General features: G+C 40.4%; 1 protein-coding gene across 1 annotated transcript; it reads right to left on the bottom strand.

Annotated features, from left to right (window-relative positions):
* Nucleotides 1-12,737: 12,737 nt before the first annotated feature.
* On the bottom strand, nt 12,738-25,378 carry LOC115795819 (carcinoembryonic antigen-related cell adhesion molecule 1-like). The gene is made up of 10 exons (XM_030751927.1): nt 25,177-25,378; nt 24,064-24,204; nt 22,115-22,240; nt 21,847-22,016; nt 18,988-19,087; nt 18,349-18,477; nt 18,107-18,157; nt 17,304-17,342; nt 16,932-17,012; nt 12,738-15,258 (listed from the first exon to the last, which is right to left on the bottom strand). The coding sequence occupies exons 1-10, from the start codon at nt 25,247-25,249 to the stop codon at nt 15,179-15,181; spliced, it is 990 nt and encodes a 329-aa protein (XP_030607787.1). The 5' UTR covers nt 25,250-25,378; the 3' UTR covers nt 12,738-15,178.
* Between the last annotated feature and the right edge of the window lie 1,348 nt (nt 25,379-26,726).

Genomic DNA, 26,726 nt, shown 5'->3' with positions numbered 1-26,726 from the left:
GGGAAGCAAAGATAAAGGATATTTTCTAAAGCAGACGAGATCATCTCTAACAAAAGAACCTGCCTGAAGCCCAGCACTGTAGTTGCTTGTAGCTACTGTAGCTTTTATTTCTAAATAAGAATGAATATGAATAAATAAAAATGAATAAATAAAATGTCCGTTGTGTCATGAGCAGTTACAAACCAAGTAACACAATCACATTCACATCACAACCCTCTCCCCAGTTTATTTCCACTTTCCCTCTTTACCCCAACATTGCATCATAAAGACAGACACCATATTAATTATTTCAGGATTTATTTATTGCCATCATACAATTCATTCATTCATTTATTCTGTTCAAGGCTTCACACACTAAAGCCACTTTGTGATTATAATCACCTGTTTTACAGTTACTGTCCTCTTGATGGCGCAGTAGAGTAAATGAAGCACCAAGAAGCTTCGACCCATGGGTTCGCTGAGTGAATGGAAAGCTTCAAAGCTTCAGCTCGCCATCACTACTATTGGGCCCTCACCAACACACTCTGCCTGTTATGCCACCGTCTGTCAGGAGCATTGACCCAGGCTTACCAAACCTAAGCCCCTCCCCCAGAATAAACCACACGAGAATTCAACAGTTAACTCTTTCAATTAGTGATTTCTCTACCTATGAGCAAACAAACCATCCCAATTACCTCTTCTAAAGCTTTGGCACAAGATCGTAAATACATTAGTTTGTTTACAGTGTATCAAAGACTACTTCACAAGAAAAGAGTGGTAAATTCCCCCTTAATATCTGTGTATCATCTTTAGTCATGCAAGTGTCAAAAAGAGTAACTGAAGACACTTTAATATACTATGGTAAAAAGTTGATTATTGAGAAGAAAAAAAAGAGAAAAGTTTCAATCCTCTTACAGAGTCAGTATTAAGGTAAAATCTTCATCCTCCCACTCTCTATAATCTCATTCTGTCCTTGTTCATTAGATCAAATTACATCAGGAAATACTGGAAGAGGTTCTAATTTTACAGCAGTGACTTTGGAAAACTCGATTACAACTCTTCATTAGCTTTGTGTTCATTTTTCAGCTCTTCGATTGGCACTGGTGCCATCTCCTACTCCATTTATAGCTGTGGCTTTGCCTCCTGTTCCGCTGGCTGCAACTGACTTTGAAACATCTGCCCACGTCACTTCACTTCTAAGCGCCGAAGGGCTTGCAGTGATGTCCATCCTTCCATTTAGTTCACCTGAGCTCGACTGCATCTCATCGTTTCCTCCACCTTCAGGTTCCTTCCCACAGGTTTCTTGAGCTGAACTTTTCCCTCCTTCATTCACCGTCACGGAAGCAACGTTAGGAAGTTTAAGTCCCAGCTCTTTTGCCACTGCAGCCTTTAGGTTCCAGGTGTTTCTGCTTGTTCTCCTGGAACCTATCACTGTGAAAACACAATCACATCATAAGTGGGCTTCTACATCAGAAAAATATTGAAATAGGCTAAATACAATGCCACAGGATTTAAAAACACCTCAGTTTGGTTTCACGTACACAAATATGAAAATTAAAATTCTCTAAAAACTAGTGTCTAAGTTTAATGTATTTAAAAATCAAAAACACATTTGGTTTCATTGGGTGGTTATTATTCAGATGTTCAAAAACATATTGAGCTTTCTAAAATTGAACAGATTCTTCTTAGATTAATTTGTGAGGTGGTTTTTTTTTTGTTGTTGTTTTGTTTTGGTGGTTTTTTTCCAAGAGAAATGGCACAAAGCTATCCAGCAGAACACACACACCAGAAGAAATGTACAGAAATGCCAGGTTTAGAAACAGTGTTCCTATTACAGAGTTTATCCATTTTAGTTTAATGTCTATACCAGATAAGTTAGGAACTGTAATTGAAAAACCACTGTACTGGTGTACAAACAATCAAGATGTGATTGAAACACAGACTTAAATTCAAGGCGTTTCAGAGGCTCAAAAGTAATTGGACAAACTAAGAATTTTAAATACAAGTATTGTTTTTAAAACTTTTAAAACACCCCAAAGACGTGTGCTCAGGGTGAACCTGCTGTCATCTGTGAAAAGCATGGGGCACCAGCGATAGACCTGCCAATTCTCGTATTCAATGGCAAATGTCAATCAGCCTCCACAGCAGTGAGGACAGACACTAGAGGATGTCGGACCCTCAGGCCACCCTCATGAAGTCTGTTTGATTGTTTGGTCAGAGATTTTCATACCAGTGGCCTGCTGGAGGTCATTTTGTAGCTCTGGCAGTGCTCATCCTGTTCCTCCTTGCACAAAGGAGCAGATACCGATTCTGCTGATGGATTAAGGACCTTCTATAGCCCTGTCCAGCTCTCCTAGAGCTCTCCTGTCCTCTAGAATCTCCTCCATGCTCTTGAGACTGTGCTGGGAGACATATTGATGTGCCATCTTGGAGGAGTTGGACTGCCTGTGCAACCTCTGTAGGGTCCAGGTATTGCTTCATGCTACAAGTGACACTGACCCTAGCCAAATGCAAAACTAGTGGAAAAAAACACCAAATAAAAACAGAAAAGATGAGGAAGGAATAAATGTCAGTGGCATCCACCTGTAAAACCATCCCCATTTTGAGGATTGTCTCATTGTAGCCTCTAGTGCACCTACTGTTAATTTCATTAAACACCAAAGCAGCTGTAACTGACTAACAACCCCCTCTGCTAATGAACTGACCAGATCAATAACCCAGATGTTTGACTTGAAGCTTTACTTTTTTTTTCTTTGTTCCTTTCATTATTGTGAACAGTGCATTTATTCCACTTAACCAAAAGAATATACAATTACACCTGGATTAAACTATGTTACTATTATATTACTATTATATTACGTTCAATATTACTATTGAACGTGCTTAAAGTATTAAAGTAAGTAATAAGTATAAAAGTAGTAAAGAAAATACATAGTAAAAAAGTATTAAAGTAATCAAGTAATAAAGTAATTAGTAAACTATTAAAGAAAGTAGTAAAGCAGTAAAATTTTAAAGTAATAAAGTATTTAATAAAAGTATGTATTAGCGAAAGTATTAAAGTAAGGAAGAAAGTATTTGAGAAAGTATTAAAGTATTAAGAATTAAAGTATTTCGTAATACTTTTAATACTTACTTTGAGTAATAAAGTATTAAAGTAGGCAGTAAAGTAATAAAGTGTTAAAGTAATAACATAGTAAAGAAAGTATTAAACTATTAAACCATTAAAGTGGTAAAGTAGTAAAGAACGTATTAAAGTAATAATCAAGTATTAAATATTAAAGTAAAAAAGTTTCAAAGGTCAGAAGACCCTTATGAGTGAAAAAACAAGGGAACAGTTTACCCTGCCCGGGATAGGGTTACCGGGGCCCCACCCTGGAGCCAGGCCTGGGGAGGGAGCTCGAGGGAGAGCGTCTGGTGGCCAGGCATTAGCCCGTGGTGCTTGGCCGGGCGCAGACCGAAGAGGTTACATGGGCCCGCCCTCCTGCAGGCCCACCACCCGCAGGAGGTGTCGTAGGGGTCGGGTGCAGTGTGTGTCGGGCGGTGGCCGAGGGCGGAGGCCCTGGCGGACTGATTCCCCGGCTATCGAAACTGGCTATTGGGACATGGAATGTCACCTCTCTGGTGGGGAAGGAGCCTGAGCTAGTGCGTGAGGTTGAGAGATACCAGCTAGATATAGTTGGGCTCACCTCAACGCATGGCCTGGGCTCTGGAACCAGTCTCCTGGAGAAGGGCTGGACTCTGTTCCAGTCTGGAGTTGCCCTCGGTGAGAGGCGGCGAGCTGGGGTGGGTATTCTTGTATCCCCCCGGCTTGCTGCCTGTACGTCGGAGTTTTCACCGGTGGACGAGAGGGTAGTTTCCCTGCGCCTTCGGGCTGGGGAACGGGTCCTTACTGTTGTTTGCGCTTATGCGCCGAATGACAGTTCAGGGTACCCACCCTTTTTGGAGTTGCTGGGCGGGGTGCTGGAGAGTGCTCCATCTGGTGACTCCATAGTCTTGCTGGGAGACTTCAACGCTCACGTGGGCAATGACAGTGAGACCTGGAGGGGCGTGGTTGGGAGGAACGGCCTGCCCGATCTGAACCCGAATGGTGTTTTGTTATTGGACTTCTGTGCAAACCACAGTTTGTCCATAACAAACACCGTGTTCGAACACAAGGATGTCCATAAGTGCACATGGCACCAGGACACCCTAGGTCGCAGGTCGATGATCGATTTTGTAATCGTATCATCAGATCTGCGGCCGTATGTTTTGGACACTCGGGTGAAGAGAGGAGCTGAGCTGTCAACTGATCACCACCTGGTGGTGAGTTGGATCAGGTGGCGGGGGAAGATGCTGGACAGACCTGGCACACCTAAACGTATTGTGAGGGTGCGCTGGGAACGCCTGGCAGAAGCCCCAGTCCGGGAGATCTTCAACTCCCACCTCCGGCAGAACTTCGACAGCATTCCGAGGGAGGCTGAGGACATTGAGTCCGAATGGACCATGTTCCGCACCTCCATTGTTGAGGCTGCTGCTCAGAGCTGTGGCTGCAAGGTGGTTGGTGCCTGTCGTGGTGGTAACCCCCGAACCAGATGGTGGTCACCGGAGGTGAAGGGAGCCATCAAGCTGAAGAAAGAGTCCTATCGGGCTTGGTTAGCCTGTGGGACTCCGGAGGCAGCTGACAGGTATCGACAGGCCAAGCGGAATGCAGCTCGGGTAGTGGCCAAAGCAAAAACTCGGGTGTGGGAGGAGTTCGGTGAGGCTATGGAAAAAGACTTTCGGACGGCATCGAAGCGATTCTGGCAAACCGTCAGGCGACTCAGGAGGGGAAAGCAGTGCTTCACTCACACTGTTTATAGTGCGGGGGGGGGGGGGGGGGGGTGTGCTGCTGACTTCAACTGAGGCTATAGTCGGACGGTGGAAGGAATACTTCGAGGACCTTCTGAATCCCACTGACACGCCTTCTGTAGTGGAAGCAGAGTCTGGGGATGAGGGGGATGACTTGACCATCACTGGGGGTGAGGTCACTGAGGTAGTTAAACAACTCCTTGGTGGCAGAGCCCCTGGGGTGGACGAGATTCGCCCCGAGTTCCTGAAGGCTCTGGATGTTGTAGGGCTGTCTTGGTTGACACGCCTCTGCAACATCGCGTGGAGATCTGGGGCAGTGCCATTGGATTGGCAGACCGGGGTGGTGGTCCCCATCTTTAAGAAGGGAGACCAGAGGGTGTGCTCCAACTTTCGGGGGATCACACTCCTCAGCCTCCCCGGTAAGGTCTATGCCAGGGTGCTGGAAAGGAGGGTGCGTCCGTTAGTCGAACCTCGGATTCAGGAGGAACAATGCGGTTTTCGTCCTGGTCGTGGAACGCTGGACCAGCTCTTTATCCTCTCAAGGATATTCGAGTGTGCATGGGAGTTTGCCCAACCAGTCTACATGTGCTTTGTGGACTTGGAGAAGGCATTCGACCGTGTCCCTCGGGGTGTCCTTTGGGAGGTTCTGCGGGAGTATGGGGTGTCTGGCCCATTGTTGCGGGCCATTCAGTCCTTGTACAACCACAGTGAGAGCTTGGTCCGTATAGCCGGTAATAAGTCGGATTCGTTTCCTGTGGGTGTTGGACTCCGTCAGGGCTGCCCTTTGTCACCGATTCTGTTCAAGTCTGAGGCCATGGTCCTCAGCCGGAAAAGGGTGGAGTGCCATCTCCGGCTCAGGAACGAGTTCTTGCCTCAAGTGGAGGAGTTCAAGTATCTCGGGGTCTTGTTCACGAGTGATGGGAGAAGGGAACGGGAGATCGACAGGCGGATCGGGGCTGCTTCTGCAGTGATGCGGACGCTGCACCGGTCCGTCGTGGTGAAGAGGGAGCTTAGCGTAAAAGCGAAGCTCTCGATTTACCGGTCGATCTACGTTCCTACCCTCACCTATGGTCACGAGCTTTGGGTAGTGACCGAAAGAATAAGATCGCGAATACAAGCGGCAGAAATGAGTTTCCTTCGAAGGGTGGCTGGCCTCTCCCTTAGAGATAAGGTGAGGAGTGCGGCCATCCAGGAGGGGCTCAGAGTAGAGCCGCTGCTCCTCCACATCGAAAGGAGCCAGTTGAGGTGGCTCGGGCATCTGATTAGGATGCCTCCTGGCCGCCTCCTGGGTGAGGTGTTCCGGGCATGTCCCACCGGGAAGAGGCCCCGTGGTAGACCCAGGACACGCTGGAGAGATTATGTATCTCGGCTGGCCTGGGAACGCCTTGGGGTCCCTCCGGATGAGCTGGAGGAGGTGGCTGGGGAGAGGGAAGCCTGGGCTTCTCTGCTTAGGCTTCTGCCCCCGCGACCCGGCCCCGGATAAGCGGAAGAAAATGGATGGATGGATGGAGTTTCAAAGGTATAAAGTAAGCAGTAAAGAAAGTATCACAGTAAGCAGTAAAGTTTTAAAGTGTTAAAGTAATAAAGTAATCAACTAATAAAGTAATCAAGTATTAAAATAAGCATTAAAGTCTTATATTAAAAAAGTGCAAAAGCAATAAAGTGTTAAAGTAATAAAGTACATGGTAAAGAAAGTATTAAAGTAAGCAGGAAAGTATTAATATGATAAAGTAATCAAGTACTAAAATAAGCATTAAAGGAATAAAGTAAGCAGTAAAGAAATTATTACAATAAGCATTACGTATTAAAGTGTTAAAGTAATAAAGTGTTAAAGTAATCAAGTAATCAAGTGTTAAAATAAGCATTAAAGTCTTATACTAAAAAAGTGCTAAAGGAATAAAGTGTTAAAGTAATCAAGTATTAAAATAGGCATTAAAGCATTAAGGTAATAAAGTGCTAAAGTAAGTAGTAAAGAAAGCATTAAACTATTAAAGTAAGTATTAAAGTAAGCAGTATCAAAGTAAAAGTGTTAAAGTAATTAAGTATTAAAAAAGCATTAAAGTATTAAAGTAATAAAGTGATAAAGGAATAAAATATTCAAAAATACTCGATTACCTTCAAAAATACTCGATTAACCTCAAAATACTCGATTACTTTCAAAAAATACTCGATTACTTTCAAAACTACTCGATTACTTGCAAAACTACTCGATTACTTGCAAAACTACTCGATTACCTCAGACAATACTCGATTACTTGCAAAAATACTCGATTACCTCAGACAATACTCGATTACCTCAGACAATACTCGATTACCTCAGACAATACTCGATTACTTTCAAAAATACTCGATTACTTTCAAAAATACTCGATTACTTTCTAAAGTACTCGATTACTTTCTAAAGTACTCGATTGCATTCATACTTTTAATACTTATTTTATATAGTATTAAAGTCTTGAAGCATTAAAGTATTAAGTATTAAAGCATTAAAGAATTAGGTATTTAGTATTAAGTATTAAAAAAGCATTAAAGTATTAAAGTAATAAAGTGATAAAGGAATAAAATATTCAAAAATACTCGATTACCTTCAAAAATACTCGATTACTTTCAAAAATACTCGATTACTTTCAAAAATACTCGATTACTTGCAAAAATACTCGATTACCTCAGACAATACTCGATTACCTCAGACAATACTCGATTACTTGCAAAAATACTCGATTACTTGCAAAAATACTCGATTACTTGCAAAAATACTCGATTACTTTCAAAAATACTCGATTACCTCAGACAATACTCGATTACTTTCAAAAATACTCGATTACCCCACACAATACTCGATTACTTGCAAAAATACTCGATTACTCGTAAAAATACTCGATTACTTGCAAAAATACTCGATTACTTTCAAAAGTACTCGATTACTTGCAAAAATACTGGATTACTTGAAAAAATACTCGATTACCTCAGACAATACTCGATTACTCGCGACAATACTCGATTACTTGCAAAAATACTCGATTACTCGTAAAAATACTCGATTACTTGCAAAAATACTCGATTACTCGTAAAAAATACTCCATTACTCGCAAAAATACTCGATTACTTGCAAAAATACTCGATTACTCGCAAAAATACTCGATTACTTGCAAAAATACTCGATTACTTTCAAAAATACTCGATTACTTGCAAAAATACTCGATTACTTTCAAAAATACTCGATTACTTTCAAAAATACTCGATTACTTCTAAAATACTCGATTACTTTCAAAAATACTCGATTACTTTCAAAAGTACTCGATTACTTGCAAAAATACTCGATTACTTGCAAAATACTCGATTACCTCAGACAATACTCGATTACCTTGCAGACAATACTCGATTACTTGCAAAAATACTCGATTACTTGCAAAAATACTCGATTACTTGCAAAAATACTCGATTACTCGTAAAAATACTCCATTACTCGCAAAAATACTCGATTACTTGCAAAAATACTCGATTACTCGTAAAAATACTCGATTACTTTCAAAAATACTCGATTACTTGCAAAAATACTCGATTACTCGTAAAAATACTCGATTACTTTCAAAAATACTCGATTACTTTCAAAAGTACTCGATTACTTTCTAAAGTGCTCGATTACTTTAAAAAAATACATTACATTCATACTTTTAATACTTATTTTATATAGTATTAAAGTATTGAAGTATTAAAGTAAAAAAGTATTAAAGTCTTGAAGCATTAAAGTATTAAGTATTAAAGCATTAAAGAATTAGGTATTTAGTATTAAGTATTAAAAAAGCATTAAAGTATTAAAGTAATAAAGTGATAAAGGAATAAAATATTCAAAAATACTCGATTACCTTCAAAAATACTCGATTACTTTCAAAAATACTCGATTACTTTCAAAAATACTCGATTACTCGCAAAAATACTCGATTACTCTCAAAAATACTCAATTACTTGCAAAAATACTCGATTACTTGCAAAAATACTCGATTACCTCAGACAATACTCGATTACTTTCAAAAATACTCGATTACTTGCAAAAATACTCGATTACTTTCAAAAGTACTCGATTACTTTCTAAAGTACTCGATTACTTTCTAAAGTACTCGATTACATTCATACTTTTAATACTTATTTTATATAGTATTAAAGTATTGAAGTATTAAAGTAAAAAAAGTATTAAAGTCTTGAAGCATTAAAGTATTAAGTATTAAAGCATTAAAGAATTAGGTATTTAGTATTAAGTATTAAAAAAGCATTAAAGTATTAAAGTAATAAAGTGATAAAGGAATAAAATATTCAAAAATACTCGATTACTTTCAAAAATACTCGATTACTTGCAAAAATACTCGATTACCTCAGACAATACTCGATTACCTCAGACAATACTCGATTACTTGCAAAAATACTCGATTACTTGCAAAAATACTCGATTACTCGTAAAAATACTCGATTACTTGCAAACATACTCGATTACTTGCAAAAATACTCGATTACTCGTAAAAATACTCGATTACTTGCAAAAATACTCGATTACTCGCAAAAATACTCCATTACTCGCAAAAATACTCGATTACTTTCAAAAATACTCGATTACTTGCAAAAATACTCCATTACTCGCAAAAATACTCGATTACTTTCAAAAATACTCGATTACTTCCAAAAATACTCGATTACTCGCAAAAATACTCGATTACTTGCAAAAATACTCGATTACTCGTAAAAATACTCGATTACTCGTAAAAATACTCGATTACTTGCAAAAATACTCGATTACTTTCAAAAGTACTCGATTACTTTCTAAAGTGCTCGATTACTTTAAAAAAATACTCGATTACATTCATACTTTTAATACTTATTTTATATAGTATTAAAGTATTGAAGTATTAAAGTAAAAAAAGTATTAAAGTCTTGAAGCATTAATTAGTCTCTTTCAATTAGTGATTTTTCTACTTACGAGCAAACAAACCATCCCAATCACCTCTTCCAAAGCTTTAAATACATTAGTTTGTTTACAGTGTATCAAAGACTACTTCACAAAAAAAGAGTGGTAAATTCCCCCTCTGCATTCTTACTCACATATTGAGCTCCAAATCTCCCCTCACTATAAAAAGATTTGGAACCTTCCACTAGTGATGGTACGATGAGGCCCCGTTTAACAGCTCATTCAGCAGTGCTGACATCTGCTGGACGTTTGACGTACAGCATTCCTGCTGTTCTGGTGGCTGCTGGATCTTTTAGCATAATTATGCAATTCTGTCCAAAGCTCCACTTGCGGTATTGTAAAGCAAGATGAAATAAATCTATGCTGATTGTGGTATATTAATAAAATATAAGATAAGATAAAACTTTAATGATCCCATGATGGGGACATTTGCATTACAGCAGCTAAGGTACAGGAGAAGGCTGAAATTAAATAGCAAACACTATCTAAAAATATATATATATCAATACACATACACTTTAAAACACTGTATAAAGTATAGTATAGAGACAGTGTGTGGTGTGTTTGTGGATAAACAGTTACAGGAAGTGCTTGGGTGGAGGTGGAGGTCCTTTATTAATTTTTATTCATGAATAAAAAAGGCGATACATTTTCGGTATAACGTCCACAGCCGTGGAAAACACTCTCACAGAAGACTGAAGAAGCAGGGGTGCAGAAACTGAAGTTCTAATGTGTACAGGATCCAGGTGATTCTGATTATGCTGCTATAACAGCGGATCAGACTCAGGTCACCCAGAACACTTCCTATATTTCCCACGTCTTTGTCAGCAACTCCACATAATGAAGCAGTCACATGATTTCAGAAAATGGGACACAGGCTTCATTTGGACACGTCCCCTTTTGCTCAGCGCAGGCCTCTGGGCTTCAGTACAAGACATAACATCATTAGTGGAGAGTTTGCTGCTGTCCTGTGAATTGTGTAATTAAGATGCAGTTGAATATGTGGTTCTATTTTCTGTCTCTTGCTGCAGGCCAGGGCCTACCACATGCTGCAGCCTAAAGGCACAGTTTGCAAGCTGAGACTGAGGTGAATGCTTCATACATCCAGGTGGGTCTGCGAGGACGACTGCTACTTCCTGTCGAAGTAGTCACTGTGTGTAGTGTAGCTGATTGTGGCACTGTTGGCCCTGGCCTTTGTGTCTTTTATTCCTTTTACATGTTGGGACACTGGACTGTTTTATTCCTAAATTTTTATGTGATGCATATTGCAGCTGGGATTGTTTCACACTGATCTGTGACCTGACTAATAAATATCTTTATTAGTCAGGTCACAGATCAGTGGGAATCAGGGTTATTATAGTTAACGAAAACGAACGAAATAACGAAAACTGAAATTGAAAAAACATTGTCGTTAACTGAAATAAATAAAAACTATAATTAAAAGGAAAAAACGATAACTAATTAAAACTGAATTGTGAGTTTACAAAACTAACTAAAACTAACTGAAATTATCGATAAGCTGACTTTCATTTACTTGTTTTGTTTTTTTTTTAAGCCTTGTGGATTGATATGAAATCATTTTTTCCGCTCTCCGAGTTTAAGCTGGGAGCGCCACAGGACAGCTGTGTGTGTGAGTGCGCATGTGCGTGCGCTCACCGCGCTGGTCCGCAAAGTAATGGCTGCGGTCTGCCGAGAAAGCGGCAGAGTCCCGTATGGAGGTTCTTTGAGTACAAACACCTGCACACGACCACAAGGTAATTAACACACACAATCCAGCTACACAAGCATAAATGTGGACATGAGGTCGGCAACTTCTGTAGGTTATGAACAGAGGCCGCAAAGACCCTGCAGGTTTAATTAGCAGCATCTAACCAAGCTAGCTCCAAAACAGAAGCAGCTTCAGGTGGTGAGAACATCAGGATGCAGCTGGATTTGAGCTTTGGCTCCTTCAAAGAGTTTGTTTTTGTCAAACACCACATGTAGCTGTTGTTAATCTGCTGCACTGATGCTGAACTTTATTGTGGAGTTTATTGTAGAATTTATTGAGTTTGGGAGTTCATGTTTTTCTTTGTTTCTCCCTGTTGATGTTCATGTGTGTCCTTAATATTACACACATTTAGCATGTCTTGTGAACAGTTGGTTGTTGAATATATTTCTTTAAACTGTATCTTTTGTCAAGTTTTCATTACACAACAGTCACTTTTGCGCCTTGAATCTTGCACCTGATTAGGTATGAAAATACTAAAACTAATACTGAAACTAACTGAAACTAACTAAAACTAAGCATGAAACCAAAAATAAAAACTAATAAAAACGAGAAAATCCACTCTGAAAACTAATTAAAACTAACTGAATTAAAGAAAAAAAAAGTAAAAACTAACTAAAACTAAACTATAATGTAAAATCCAAAACTATTATAACCCTGGTGGGAATATCTTAGAATTTTACTGGTTGTCATTGTTTGCCCACGACTGAGGCTGTTTTTTAGTCCAAGAATCTGTGTGTTACACATCAACTTAAGTTAAGGCTGGGCTGCACTGTTGTGCAGTACCAATATCTACCACTAGATGATGCAGTGGATCAGTGTAATCTTTCAGCAAAAATCCCAGACAGAAGGCAATAAGCTTCTTGAGGAAATGAGGGTAGATTAAAATATATGAAAAAAAAAGTTAAACAGGAGCACCAAAATGATAAAATGCTGCCCCCTTGTGGTTTAGTTAAATTCTGCAGAGGGTAATTATAAGAGGGACCTTTAAAGCACAACAGAGTCTGCAGAACAATTTTCTAACATGTTTGTGTGGCAATGGGAATATCCAAGAAACGCACACATGCACAATAAATCACTTCAGACTGACAGACACAGATTCACTCGCTTACTTTGACTTGACTTTGATTTATTTTGGAAATTTTTTTTGATCAATTCAAATGAAAAATCCAGAAGAAAAATCCAGTTGTTCCAAACAATCCCTGCAGCCAAAACAGAAAAATGATTAACACCAGTTTGTCCGTTTGCACTAAACCTGTTCCCATATTCTGGACTTTAACTAGCAAACATTCAGTGCATTTCACATAACCTGGATGGCGAGAAAAGCCTGATATATGATAGTTCCTGAATAATGCTCTCACAATAGCATCTGAACTATATGGCACTTAAGGCATGGTGGTGATATCATAGGCAACTCACAGTGCTCCTTCAGTGCAGTAAAGTTTGTTCTACATTCAAGCAAAGTGGAAGCACTTAGAGTGGACCTGTGAGCTGATGTTTGGGGGTTAAAATAGTTCAAATTAAAAGGAAGCCTAACCCTTTAACTGAAGCTATTTTTTAATTTGAGCCGCACATCAGCTAAAATAATAAAGACAAACAAACAAAGGCAGTTTAGTGTCCAGAGGTTTGTGTGTTTACAGTAATAAATGCAACACAGTCAGTCACATTAATAGAGCAGTACTGAACATCTAAAGTGAAAGCAATGCATAACGTAACAAAACATAATGCAATAAACGTATAAAGATAAATACAAAAAACATGCACAGAAAGGTGAAGGCAGAAATGTGCTAACAAATAAATATTTAAAAAGTTTTACAACTCTCCCAAACATTAAAATACTGATACAAACGTGCTGGATTTAATAAGAAACATTTTCACCCCTGGAGATTTTGTTTTATGTTCAAGTTCACTTAAAGACGGCCCACAAGTAAGTGAGCCATCAGTTTGGCGACCTCTAGTGGACAGACAGTGAATTCATGAAAACATGAAAATCTCCAGGATAGAGAAAATAAATACCTGTACAAGAGCTCTAAATCCCTTAATACCAAGTGTAGAATATTTCATACATGAGGTTATGTTAGTTTTTGAGACATCTACAGCCTATAAAACTCATATATGCAAACTAATTAATTTTTTTTGGCAATTATTTCATGGTTCAGGCTTTAAAGGGTTAATGCACTCTGGTTCCCTATCAATGCACTATAGGCAGCATTTGGCACCATTAATGCATTCAGTCACCATGTGTGTAAATAACAAAAATAACCCACACAAGCTGGAACTACAGAAAGTGCAGGCGTGACTAAAAGTACTGTGTGCTATTTTACTTTGGAGTGTCACGATTTTCCCATTTCCACAGTAACGTTCACATTTATGCTAAAAATGCACATATCATCAACAATCCTCTGTGCCATGATACTTGTGCAAACTGAATACTGCATATATCAGTGCTCACACTAGTTCAGCTGAATTCATGAAAATTATTTAGAGTGATTATTTTTCCTTCAATTTCACGTAGATTTCACAGTTATTAATGTATGTGGTGTCTGATCGATCTGTGTGTTAAATTGTGTGTTAAACTGCATTTATGTTTAGGTTTTCTCCTTTAGGATTAAGGCCTTGAGTTCAGGGCTGCTTTGATCAGTGAATGGTATGAGAGTGTAACCTTTTGTTGCTCTCTCCAAAAAAGAGAATGACCTCACATACATGCAGGAAACAAGATATACCTGGTTTTTCAGAAAATACTATGTAGTGGCTGTACTGTTCTGTTAAAACTCTATGTATGCATATATGGTCTCTCTCCTTAAAGCCTTTATTGATTGTGCAGAAGGGTAACTTGAGATGCAGCACAAAGGAATGCATAGAATGTCCTTGTAGGATCTCTAGCTTGCCATATAAGGAGATGTCCAGATGTCCAGCTATAGGTTAGGAGGCTGGAGCTGTTTTCTTAACCATGTATGGAAGGTAGGATGTGGGGGTTGCCAACACTACACTATATAACCTTTGTCTCTTCTTATGTTCTGGGAGCTAGGGCGATTAGAGACATACCCTCTCCCAGGTCGCAAAGGAAAGCGCCCGTTTTGACACTGTCTTTTTTGTAAATAAACTTTATGTTATACATTAAGACTGTCGGCGAAGGATTTCTTCAACCACATCATGAAACTACAATTTTGGCATCGTGAACTACATGTAAAATCTTATCAAAGTGAAAACCTGATAGTGTGACAGCCCTGTATGCATCATTCCTGCTATAAAAATAAATTAATATAAATATAATCCAGCATAGCTTCACTTTTCTTGTTTATCATTGGAATCATAATGAGACTTTCATACCAGCACATAAAGTGCAAGAAAGCAGCTTATCAGAGAAATGAATGGACCTCTGAGGCTCTTTGTTTAGCTGACCCTCTAATGCAGGACTGTCAAACATGCCACAACAGGCCAGAGCAGGAATCAACCCACTGGAAGAATTCTGAAAACTACTACTTCTGGTAGGCACCCTGCTGCTAGCCTGCTCCTCTCACGCTGTGCAGTTCTGCATGAGCACAGAAAATCTCCCAGCATGCTTCAGTGTCTGAGCACAGTCTTATCTGGCTGTGCAAATCTCTCATCACTCATGTAGCTACAAAGGCCACCGTCACAGGTCCTCAGCTTTACTCCTCTGTTGTCTCGTCCTCCTGCTGGTGGTGATGGTCGGGTGGTTCTTCAGCATTTGGTGCCACTGCAGACGTCTCTGTTAAAGGGAGAAAAAGCTTTCACTACAATGATTCATCTGATAAACGTGGCTCTCAGGATTGCTGAGCAGCAGGAGGAGGACAATCAGAGTCTAAATTAGAAAATCTGGGTCAAAAAGTCGTTCAGGATGATTTTTAATAAAAGGATCTCTTTGATTTTGAAGCTAAAGGGTTTGGCTCACAGAATCAGAATGAGAACGAGAAAAAGGATTTCCTCCAGAAAATGTGACCTGAACACTGAAAGATTTTGGACTCACTGCCTGAAATGTTTGAAATATCTGAAACTGAATTAGCCCTGCTTGAAGATCACAAACTAACTAAAATGAACTGAAATTAGAGATAAAATGACCTTATTGTTTTCCTTATTTTATTTAAAAGCCTTGTGGATTAATATGAAATCATTTTTTCCGCTCTAGCAGTTTAAGCTGGGAGCACCCATACAGCAACTGTGCGCTGTCCAAAAAGTAACAGTAGTGGTCTCATATGGAGTTCCTCTGAGTACGACAGCACAGATGAGTGTCTTGTTGTGGATGGTGGAAAAATGTGTGGAACGCTTCTCAAGCGGAAAAAACACACCAGCATCAAGGAAAAACTCAAAGAGGGGAAAAATTCCCAGCCGGCACCACATATAAAACACCGGCACGACCGCAAGGTAATTAACACACACAATCCAGCTACACAAGCATAAATGCGGATATAAATGCAGGGTTGTGTACAGAGGCTGCACAGACCCAGCTGAAGTCTAATTAGCGAGAAGCTAACCTCTAGCTAGCTCTCTGAGCAGCTCCGACCTGCTTCATGTGGTGAGAACATCAGGATGCAGCTGGATTTGAGCTTTGACTCCTTCAAAGATTTCAGTTTGTTTTTGTCAAACACCACATTGTGCTGTTGTGTTGTTAATCTGCTGCACTGATGCTGAACTTTATTGTAGAGTTTGAGTTTTGGAGTTTGTTTTTCTTTATGTTTCTCCCTGCTGATGTTCATGTGTTTCCTTCATATTACACACATTTAGCACATAAAGCTGCTGTCTTGTGAACAGTTGGTTGTTCAATACAATTTTGCAATGATATCTTTTGTCGACTTTTTATAACACAATAGTCACTCTTGCACCCGACAAACTATGAAAAAACTAAAACTAATGAAAACTAAACTAAAACTAACATTAAACCAAAAATAAGCAAAACCGCTCTGACAACTAAACCAAATGAATTAGAGAAAAAAAGTAAAAATGAACTAAAACTAAAGTATAATGTAAAACTATTATAACCCCGGATCAAAGAACTGTATTTAAGTACACGTTACTCGGATGTGTCACCACTTTGCAAAGGTCTGAAAGACGATCCAAACTGTCTCCCTCAGATAAGAGGAATTTGTTAGGATGTTCAGGAACAACCTCGGAGCCATCAAGGATCAAGCCTGCCATGAACTGGAAACTGCTGCATCACTGTCCACAGTGAAAAGAGTTTAACATCACCGTGGACTGAGACAAAGGAAGAAGCCCCCGCTACCAGATCAACACCTTCAAGCTCAACTGAAATTGTCAGCTGCCCACACGGACGAGCCAGATGTTTACTGGAGAAAAGCTTCCTGGTCAGATGAGACAAAGACTGAGCTATGTGGGCACAGAGGCATGTTTGGAGCAATAAAAGTGAGGGTTTGTGATTTTACTCACCAACTTCATTCCTGGGTTCTTGGGACACAGATTCCAGGTCTCGGTCCTGGGTGGGTACTGTGTGGTAGTCACGTCCTGTTACTGTCAGATGATCAAAACAGTCAGAATCACAACGCATCTGAAACTGCTGATAAAATACTTCAGGAATAAAAATTACATTCTGTTTGACAGGAGAGATTAATAGATCACAGATGGGCGCAGCTCCATCTGCATATTCTACAGCTGTGGTCACATCTGTCACCAGTGTTGGGTGAGTAAAATGTTGGGACCACAGTGGACTGTAGTTGTAGGAAACATCAGGACCAGATGCAGCCATCAGCCACTGTCACTGTTGAGCTTATTCATGCTTTTTACCATCATTATTTTACTCACCAGCTCCATTGGTGCTTCTTTGAGTCCCTCTGCTCCTCTCTGCAAGATAATAAAATACTGTTGCTCAAACACTCTTTATGATCATGTATTCATTTTTTAATGTTTGCTCAGTCTGACTGTAGTTCTACAGGACAAAGCAGCCGACACAAACAGACAAACGGCCCTAAAGTCTGAATCAGAATCAGCTTTATTCACCATGTGCGTGTGAACATTTTACAAATTTGGCTTCCGTAATTTTCTGCCTAGAACTCAACATCAATCAGTTATGAAGCTTGTGTTTGTTTCGGTGTTGCACCATTAACAGACTTCAGACAGGAGGCAGTGAGTCTGATAACCTCTGAGGCTGTTCTCAGGTGTGAGGACGGCTGTTTGCAGTGTTGCTGCAGGATCTCACTTGTGTTTTAACCCTTTGAAAAAAATCACTGGCTGCATTTTAAACATCAGGACGCTCTGAATCACTCTGACATTTTTTTGAAGTAAAAGGAGCGCAGAGAGAAGCTGCAGCTGATTATCTTTAAACTTATCAAAATATGACGTCAACCCTGCGTGGCAGTGCAGACGGCGCTGGTTCGAATCCCAACCTGTCGCTATTTACCGCTTGTCTTCCCCATCTCTCCTCCCGGTTTCCTGTCTCTCTCTTCCCTACAAACTTTCGAATAAAGCCGTGAAAGGCCAAAAAAAATAATTAAAAAAAATAATCAAAATGCTTTTAAGTATTTTTAGGATTAAAACACAAAGAATAACTGCCATCAATATTACACAGCACACAGAGTTAATAAGCTGAAATAAGATTTAGTTCATACCAGGATTTTGGCAGCTCCTTGGGTCAAAGCGGGCAAAGTACTGACGCCAACCTGCAACAAAAGAGATGAAATAAAGTAGAACACATCAATAAAGAAAAGGAAATGTAGCAAAAAACTCATGAAGGTAAAAACTATAGAAAAAACAACGCAGAATGTAGAAAAAAGAAATTAAGGATGACAAAGAGTTGAAACTGAAATAATAAAAAAAATGTAAATAACTGTAATAATTCATAGCGTCTTACTTTCATGTGCATTTTGTTGTCTGTGTTTGTCCCAAAACACTAAGCCAGCCAGAGCCGCCACAATCACCACAAACACCACAATCAACACAACTGGCAGCACTGCTGGTTTGTTCACACCCTCTGATCTTCCTACAAAAGAAGAAAGAATAAATTAATAAAACATTTACAAGAATGCTGCATTTTAACCTTTAGATGAAAGATCGGAGGATTGTGATCTTCAGTGGTGTGACAGCACAAGTCAGCAGCTAACTGGGAAAATAATTTGGGATTTACGGATAGTTTCGTTCTGTGGTCAGCTGACGACAACCTTATTCATCGTTCTACGCAGTGGGTGAACACTTGAACACGACGGTAGTTGTGACGGCGTTTCTGAATGTCTGAGGAAGTTTTCTATACTGACTGTGGACTGAGTGGATTCCTCTTGTGGGACTGAGGTTGCTCCCGTTTTGGTGTTTCTGGCCCGATTTATGTTCACTGAACTTTTTGGATTAAGTTAACAGGATGTACACAGAGTTTGCCTCTCGGAGCCGGAGAATGGAGTCAGTGACTACTTTTGGCAATCCAGAGGTTTGTACAGTACGTGACTTTCTACGTTCTCTCTTGTGAAACATAAAGACGTGTGTCAGTGCGGTGACTCACTGTTAGGTGTGAACGGGCTCCTGATGTCGTCACTGCGTGCCCTGCTGACTGGATTTTCCAACTGACAGCTGATCGGTTTTCCCAACAAATCTGTATCGTTCTACAAATCCAGAGAAAAGAGAGAAGCTCATAAAGAAAACACATTCATTACACTTTAATCAGATTACAGGACACGTTTGTATTTGTTGAGAATGAACAGATGAACAACAGCAGCACCAATGACGGGGCTCAAAGATGTCAGACTGCACCCAGATCAGTTTTAACTGAATTCCCAGAAAATGTCAAATAAAAGTAAGACTGAACATCTCCACCCACCACTGTTAAGAGCCTGTTGTTGAGATTTATTTCTCTGTATTTCTAAAACAGCATCACTCCACTGGGATATCCCTGCATAAGAATCCACAGTTATCATTATGCAGCCACTTTCCCCGTATCTTTACAAAGCAAGCTTAGTTTTGATTGGCTGCCCCTCAACTGGCTTCCACAAACAGGACAAACATATACACTCATCGGCCACTTTATCAGGTACATCTGTTCAACTGCTCATTAACACCAGTATCTAATCAGGCACATGGCAGCAGTTCAGTGCATTTAGGCATGCAAACACAGTCAAGACAACCTGCTGAAGTTCAAACTGAGCATCAGAGCAGGGAAGAAAAATGATTAAAGTGGCTTTGAGCACGGCCTTGGTGTTGGTATGTTCACAAACTGCTGATCTGCTGGGATTTTCCCACACAGGAATCTCTACAGTTTAATGAGAATCGTCTGAAAAAAATAAAATATCCTGAGCGATTTCTCTGAGAGAAAATTCCTTGTTCTTGCCAGAGAAGAATGATCAGAAATAACCATTCATTACAACCGAGGCATGCAGAAGAGCATCTCTGAACACACAACACATCCAACCGTGAAGCAGATGGGCTACAGCAGCAGAGGACCACACCCACAGCCCACCTGACTATTGTTGCTGACCATCTCCATCCCTTCATGACCACAGTGTACCCATCATCTGATGGCTGCTTCCAGCAGGATAACACACCATGTCACAAAGCTCTGATCATCTTAAACTGGTATCTTGAACTTGACAGTGAGTCCTCTGTACTCAGATGGCCTCCACAGTCACCAGATCTCAATCCAACAGAGCACCTTTGTGATGTGGTGGAACAAGAGATTCTCATCATGGATGTGCAGCAACTGTGTGATGCTGTCATGTCAACATGGACCAAAACCTCTGAGGAATGTTTGCAGCACCTTCATGAATCTGTGCAGCTCTGAAGGTAAAAGAGTACCAGCAAGGTGTACCTAATAAAGTGGCTGTGAACATATATCTTTATCATTTATTCAACTACATGCACGAGTTGGGACAAATATTAAATAAAGATGCATTTTTGTAATCTGGGCAAACCTGGAGTGGTTCCGAAGTGTCGTGGTCCTCGGCTGTTGGCCCCGTGTTTTTGTTTTTGTATAAGTTTTTGTCTTTGTTGTATTCCCAGTTGTGTGTTTTTTTAGTTGAGATTTTCAGGTTGTTGTACTTTTGTATTCTGTTTTTGGTTTTAGTTCTTGTCTCCCTGTGTCTTGGCTCCTTGTCCCGTGTTTTGTGTTCAGCTTCACCTCCTGTTGTTTTCCAGAGTGTTGTGTTTAGATTTCCGTTTCATCATGTTCACTTCCTGTTTTATTTTGGCGGTTCCTTGTCCTGTGTGCTTTGTGTTTAGTTTTACGCCCTTCCTGTCACGGTTAGGGCTGTGTGGCGAAGAGGGGTGGACCCAAATGCAAGGACGCAACACCAAACTAAACTTAAGAAAACAACTCAAAATGGTACAAAATGCAAAAAAACTCAAAATCTCAACCAAGGCTGACACAAAAGGCAGAACCAGGGAGAAAAGAGAGAAACCAAAATACTAAACGGGGGAAACACAGACAACACCGCAACAAAGAACAGAGAAAACCTGAGGGCTTAAATACACACAAGGAAATCAGGGGGAGTGGGAACAACAGGTGAAACAAATGAACCTAATAACACAGAGCACAGGGAACATGAGACTGTCAAAATAAAACAGGAAGTGACTCACCACGAAGCACATGCAGACTTAACAGAACACAAGGACTAGGATACACAGAGGAAACCTAAACACCACACAAGGAACGACCCAAAGGGAGACTAAACACAAAAAGGGTCCAAACACACAAATAACTAAAACACAGAACACAAACTGAGGATCTCCAGGGGTGTCAAACTACCGGCCCGGGGGCTACTTCTGGCCCGCTGTGTGTGCACTTCCCTTTTTGTTTTCCGAGTGTGACTGTGGTTGATGTTCGATCCCGGATTTTGTATTTTTGGTATTTTGGACTTTGTTATTCAGTTTCAGAGTTAAAGATACCTTAACGCTCGGGTCCACCTCCGCCACTGCGTAATTTAAAAGTAATGTTTAAAAATAAGTTGGCAGATATAAAACTGCAAATATGATCATCATTGTTTTTGACATGTTTGCTTTTGGTCATTAAGTGTTGCCATACAGACTGTTGTTTTACAGAGGGACCAGCCTGTCCACACAATACTTTGTGTTCTTTCCATTTACTTCAATTCTTTGCAGACATTTATGGTTATTTTTGGTTGTTGTCGCTTTCCTAAAAGTTTAAATGGCCAAAATAAAAATCATAATTATCGAAACAGGAGAAAAAAACAAATCGATCCCTTTGAAAATAAACGCCTAAATGGCAAATGTACATAAACCTTTAAAAAGTATTTAGATTTTAACGTTTTTTGATGGTGAATTACGTTTTTAAGCGTTGCTGTCTGATGGTCGTACTGCAGTTTAGGTGAGAAAGTGTCTGGATAAAAATGTGAGCAGATCCTGTTTGTACCTTTGTTATGTCGATCCAGTTGCTTGGAGAGTCAGGTATGTGCCTGTCGCCTATTTCCCAGGAATAGCTGATTGCGCCTGTGTTTCTGGTGATGCTGGCATCACAGGTGAGAGTGCACTGAGTCTCCTCAGGGTTGCAGTGTGTGGAGATGGTGGGTTTGGGGACGGCGGCTGGTAGAGAAATGCAACAAACAAACAAACATTTAACTTAAAATCAAGTGAAAAACAAACGATTGCAAACAAACTTCATTTCAAATTCCTGCACTTACTGATGACTTTGATTTCAGTCGTCTTCGTGACTCTGTTGTTGATCTCTGCCGTGTAGCTGCCGCTGTCCTTCACACTCAGGTTTGAGATCATCAGCTCTCCAGTGGTGGTGTTCAGCTCACAGTGACCTAAAAGCACAACAGTTGCATCATTCAGGTGTTTTTATGGATTTCTGGTGAGTTACAGACGAAGGAGTTTAAAGCTGTTCCAGATTTATCTGCTCAGTGTAAGAGCCTGTGGAGATTTTAACACCACACCCATCAAAGTTTGTGTGGGTTTCCTCCCACAGTCCAAAGACATGCAGTTACTGGGGTTAGGTTAATTGGTCGCTCTAAATTGCCCATAGCTGCCTCCCCCCGACCCACAACCCACAACCCTGAACAGGATAAGCGAAAGGCTGGATGGATAATTTGTTCATTATATTTGGGTAGTTCCATCCAAATAAATAACAAAGTTTAAAGCTGACAAAACATTTCAGCAAACTTCTATTTTATATATTTTTACCTTAAATGACCTCAACTTTGATGTTTAATGTGTTACTTCTGTAGAAATGTCATTAAAACCTTTTCATTTACTGCAGCTGGTTAACAAATCCATTAATAAGAAGAATATAAAGAATCTCTGATGTCATAAATGACAACCATACAACACACTGAATGAGGGTGAAAAATAATTATTTGTCTTAAGGTGGCAGCATGAACGCATCAGTGTACTGATTTCTTGTGTTTCTGCAGGTTTGTCACATTTACAGGTTTCAGAAATTTTAATGTTAGACAAAGACGACCTGAGCAAATACAAAATGCAGTTTTTAAATGATTTAATTTATTAAAGGAATAAAGCGATCCAAACCTACCTGTGTGTGTGTGTGTGTGTGGGGCGGGGACCCTCTTGCTAAATCATTAACTGTGATTAACTGCATTTTTGATAGCTGACTTCAGTGTGAGTCACATCCTGACCTGATCACTGCCTGTTGAATCAAGAAATCACTTAAATTGAAGCTGTCTGACAAAGTGAAGCAGGCTGAAAGATCTCAAAAAGGCACACACGATACCACAATCTGAAGAAACAGCTGAGAAACAGTCAAAATGACTCCAAGAGCTCATCGACAACTCATCCAGGAGGTCACAGAACAACATCTGAAGAACCGCAGGCCTCACTCGCCTCAGTTAAGGTCAGAGTTCATGATTCAACAATAAGAAAGAGACAAAAAAAAATTTTGTGGGCTGAAGAGACAAAAGCTGAACTATTTTGGAAGGTTTAAGTCCTGTTACATCTGCATAAACTAACACAGCATTTCATAAAAAGAACATCAGACCAACAGTCAAACATGGTGGTGGTAGTGTGATGGTCTGGGGCTGCTTTGCTGCTTCAGGTCGACTTGCTGTAACTGACGGAACCATGAATTCTGCTCTCTACCAGAAAATCCTGAAGGAGGAAGTCCAACCATCAGTTCATGCCCTGAAGCTCAAGCGTGCATGGGTGATGCAGCAGGACAATCATCCAAACACACCAGCAAGTCCACCACTGAGTGGTTCAAAAAAACCCAAAAATGAAGGTTTTAGAGTGGCCCAAAGTCTGGGCTTGAATCAGATTGAGATGCTTTGACCTTAAACAGGCCGTTCATGCTGGAAAACCCTCCAATGTGGCTGAATTAAAACAATTCTGCAAAGAAAAGTGGACCAAAATTCCTCCACAGTGACGTGAAAGACTGGTTGAATTATCACAAATGCTTGATTGTAATTCTTGCTGTAAAGGGTGAAACAAGCAGTTATTAGATTTAGGAGGTGACTACTTTTTCACAGAGGGCGGGTCGGTTTGGATAACTTTCTCTTAATAAATGAAAGCATCATCATCATCATCAGGTTGTCTTTCTCTAATATTAAAATTTCTTTGATACTTTTACACATTGTGTGTATGCATGTGGTTCCCGTTAGATCCTGAGTGAGTGTACCTCTGAAGTACTGGTATGTAGTCGTTTCCTCTCCGTACCACTCCACAGCGATGTCCTGGCCGCGTTTCCATATGACGGCGGTGATGGACCCGGACACAGAGCCTGGTGACAGCACAGCTACACCTCCTTTCTTGTAGGTCTCTGTGTCGATGGCAAAATAAAAACAACGTGATTTCTCACATTTAGTTTTACAAACGCGTTGACGTTTCATTTCATAATGTGTGTTCATCACCTGGCATTGTTTTACAATCAGCTGTCTCATGTATGTTTTGCTTTCAATCATCACCAGAGAAACACACATTCATTTATTTCATCACAGATCACCGACATGCTGTAACTAACAATGAAGTCGTGAAACTAAATACAGATGTGAGGTACTTTGGATTATTATTGAGGGATTTCTGCTACTTCAAGAATCTAGGGCTGTTTGGAGACGGTGGCTCTAAGGAAAAGACAGGAGGCAGAGCTGAACGTGCTCAGATTTTCATTTTGGAGTCACAAGGACGGACAGGACCAGACATGAGTCCATCAGACGGCTCAGGGTGAACGGTTTGGAGACAAAGTCAGAGAGGCAAGGCTGAGACGGTTTGGACACGTGCAGAGGAGGGAGAGTGGAGATATTGGAGAAAGGATGTTAAAGATGGAGCTGCCAGGCAGGAGGAGAAAATAGAGACCTCAGAGAAGATTGATGGATGTAGTGAAGGAGGACGTGCAGAGGCTTGGAGTTACAGGAGAGGATGACAGAGACGAGGAGAGGTGGAGGCAGATGATCCTCCCCCAAAGGGAGCAGCTGAAAGAGGAAGTTTCATCACAAATAAATGAGCCTAAACTTCCCTAAAGATGAATAAAAGCAACATTTTAATGTGCCTGAAAACCCCACCGACACTATCAACTATTAAATTAGCACTGCGTCATCTTGAGGCTGTTAAGAGTAAAAATCTTTTATATGGTTTATATATCACATCTTTCCTTTTTTCCCCCTCAGTCAGACCGCTTCATTATTTCCGTGTAAGCCCACAACAAGGACTAATCTCAGAGGCGGATAAAATATTGGAAACTTAACATTGCTGCTCTTTAGAGCTCATATGAACACATTCAATGATCTGATCTTACCGGGTACAGCTCTTCCCACCGCGGTGAAGGTGAAGATCAGGGCCGCCGCAGACAGAAACATCCTGACATGCATAAAGATGAATAATCAGCAAATGAATAATCACTCAGTGACTGTGTCGTTCTGTGTCGAGGCTTCGAAGCGTGTGTCGAGTAATTGAGGGAGACTTTTTTGAAGCGCGTATCGGAGCTTGTGTCGTGACCAGCGAAGCCTCGCAAACCGGCCGTACCACGTGACTGATTCAGGAAATGATTCATGGGTTTGCGTTATTTCAGGTCAACTCAGCAGCAGCTGCAACATGATCCAGCCCCGGCACTATATAAAGCTGCTTAGGTAGGATCGTGACTTTCACTTAAGTAAAAAAGTCAAAATAATTTTTACACTTTGTAAAACAGATATAACCACAGGCTTATGTGCAGCTCCGCTTTTCACTGTAACACAGCTCAGTGTTTCTGCACTGGTTTTACTCGTAACCAATACTCTACTTATTACACTGACTCAACTGCTTTACTGAAGTACAGTTTAAGTATACTTGTATTTTTTTATGTTGGGCTCCTTTCTACTTCTACTACACTACACTCTGGGTGCACATATTCCACTCTGTACTCCATACTATTTTAACCCCATAATGCCTAATTTATCATATTTGATACATGAGTTTTTGTGAGTTTTGAGTTATTTTTTTTCCCCCCCTGAAAAACCTAAATAAATTTCAAATTTTTAAGCAAAAAATTGCAAATAAACAGCCAGATGTAGCAATATGATACAGATTAAAACTGACAGTGGTTCAAGGATTTTAATACCTAACAGTCAGGGTGTTGTTGTCTAGCCTGTGGAGGTCTGTGTGTCCCTCCATGGATAAGCCTCCCCACACCTTCACTAATTACCACCAATTACCAAGACCTTTATATACTTTTATTTATATTGTGTCCAAACTTTTGGATCGGTACTGTTTTTGTTTGTTTTCCCTGTATTTCCAGCAGCAGCAAAGGCACACCTTTCTCCATGTAGTTTTGTGGAGTCCAGGGAAAGACCCCTATAAGCGTAGGGGTTGCTGTATGCCACCAAGGCCAACTCTTCATCCTCAACTCTTCACCTGGTCCAACCTGCTGGGATCACACACATCAATCCAAAGTGCATTTAAAGATGGTTTGAACATGTTTACAGGTAATCTCCACATCGCAGTGAGCCATCAGCCACCAACACTCAGGCCTCAAAATCCCCCCATGCCTACCTCTCTTAAGTTACTGATGATGTTGATGAAAATGTGGTCTTTTTCTTCAACAGCTGTTCTTGTGACTACTGGCAGCATGAGCTGATACCTGGACCCTACAGAGACTGCACAGGTAGTCCAATTCCTTCAGGATGGTACATCAACATGCTCCATTGCCTGAAGCTTTGCTGTGTCTCCCAGAACAGTCTCAAGAGTACGAAGGAGATTCCAGGAGACAGAGATTTACTGTTGGAATGCTGGACAGGGCCGCAGAAGATCCTTAATCCACCAACAAGAGGAGTATCTGCTCCTTTGTGTGAGAAGGAACAGAATAAACAC

This window comes from Archocentrus centrarchus, chromosome 2 (genome assembly GCF_007364275.1).
Source record: "Archocentrus centrarchus isolate MPI-CPG fArcCen1 chromosome 2, fArcCen1, whole genome shotgun sequence".
Taxonomy (NCBI): domain Eukaryota; kingdom Metazoa; phylum Chordata; class Actinopteri; order Cichliformes; family Cichlidae; genus Archocentrus; species Archocentrus centrarchus.
Note: the sequence above shows the minus strand (reverse complement) of the source record. Positions and strands in the feature narration are given on the sequence as shown.

Excerpts from the sequence above, each read along its gene's own strand:
- LOC115795819 (XM_030751927.1), bottom strand. The coding sequence starts at position 25,249 with ATGCATGTCAGGATGTTTCTGTCTGCGGCGGCCCTGATCTTCACCTTC. Across the intron at positions 22,241-24,063 it reads TACATACCAGTACTTCAGAG|GTCACTGTGAGCTGAACACC; the intron begins GTACACTCACTC and ends TTGTGCTTTTAG. Across the intron at positions 22,017-22,114 it reads GACTGAAATCAAAGTCATCA|CCGCCGTCCCCAAACCCACC; the intron begins GTAAGTGCAGGA and ends TTTCTCTACCAG.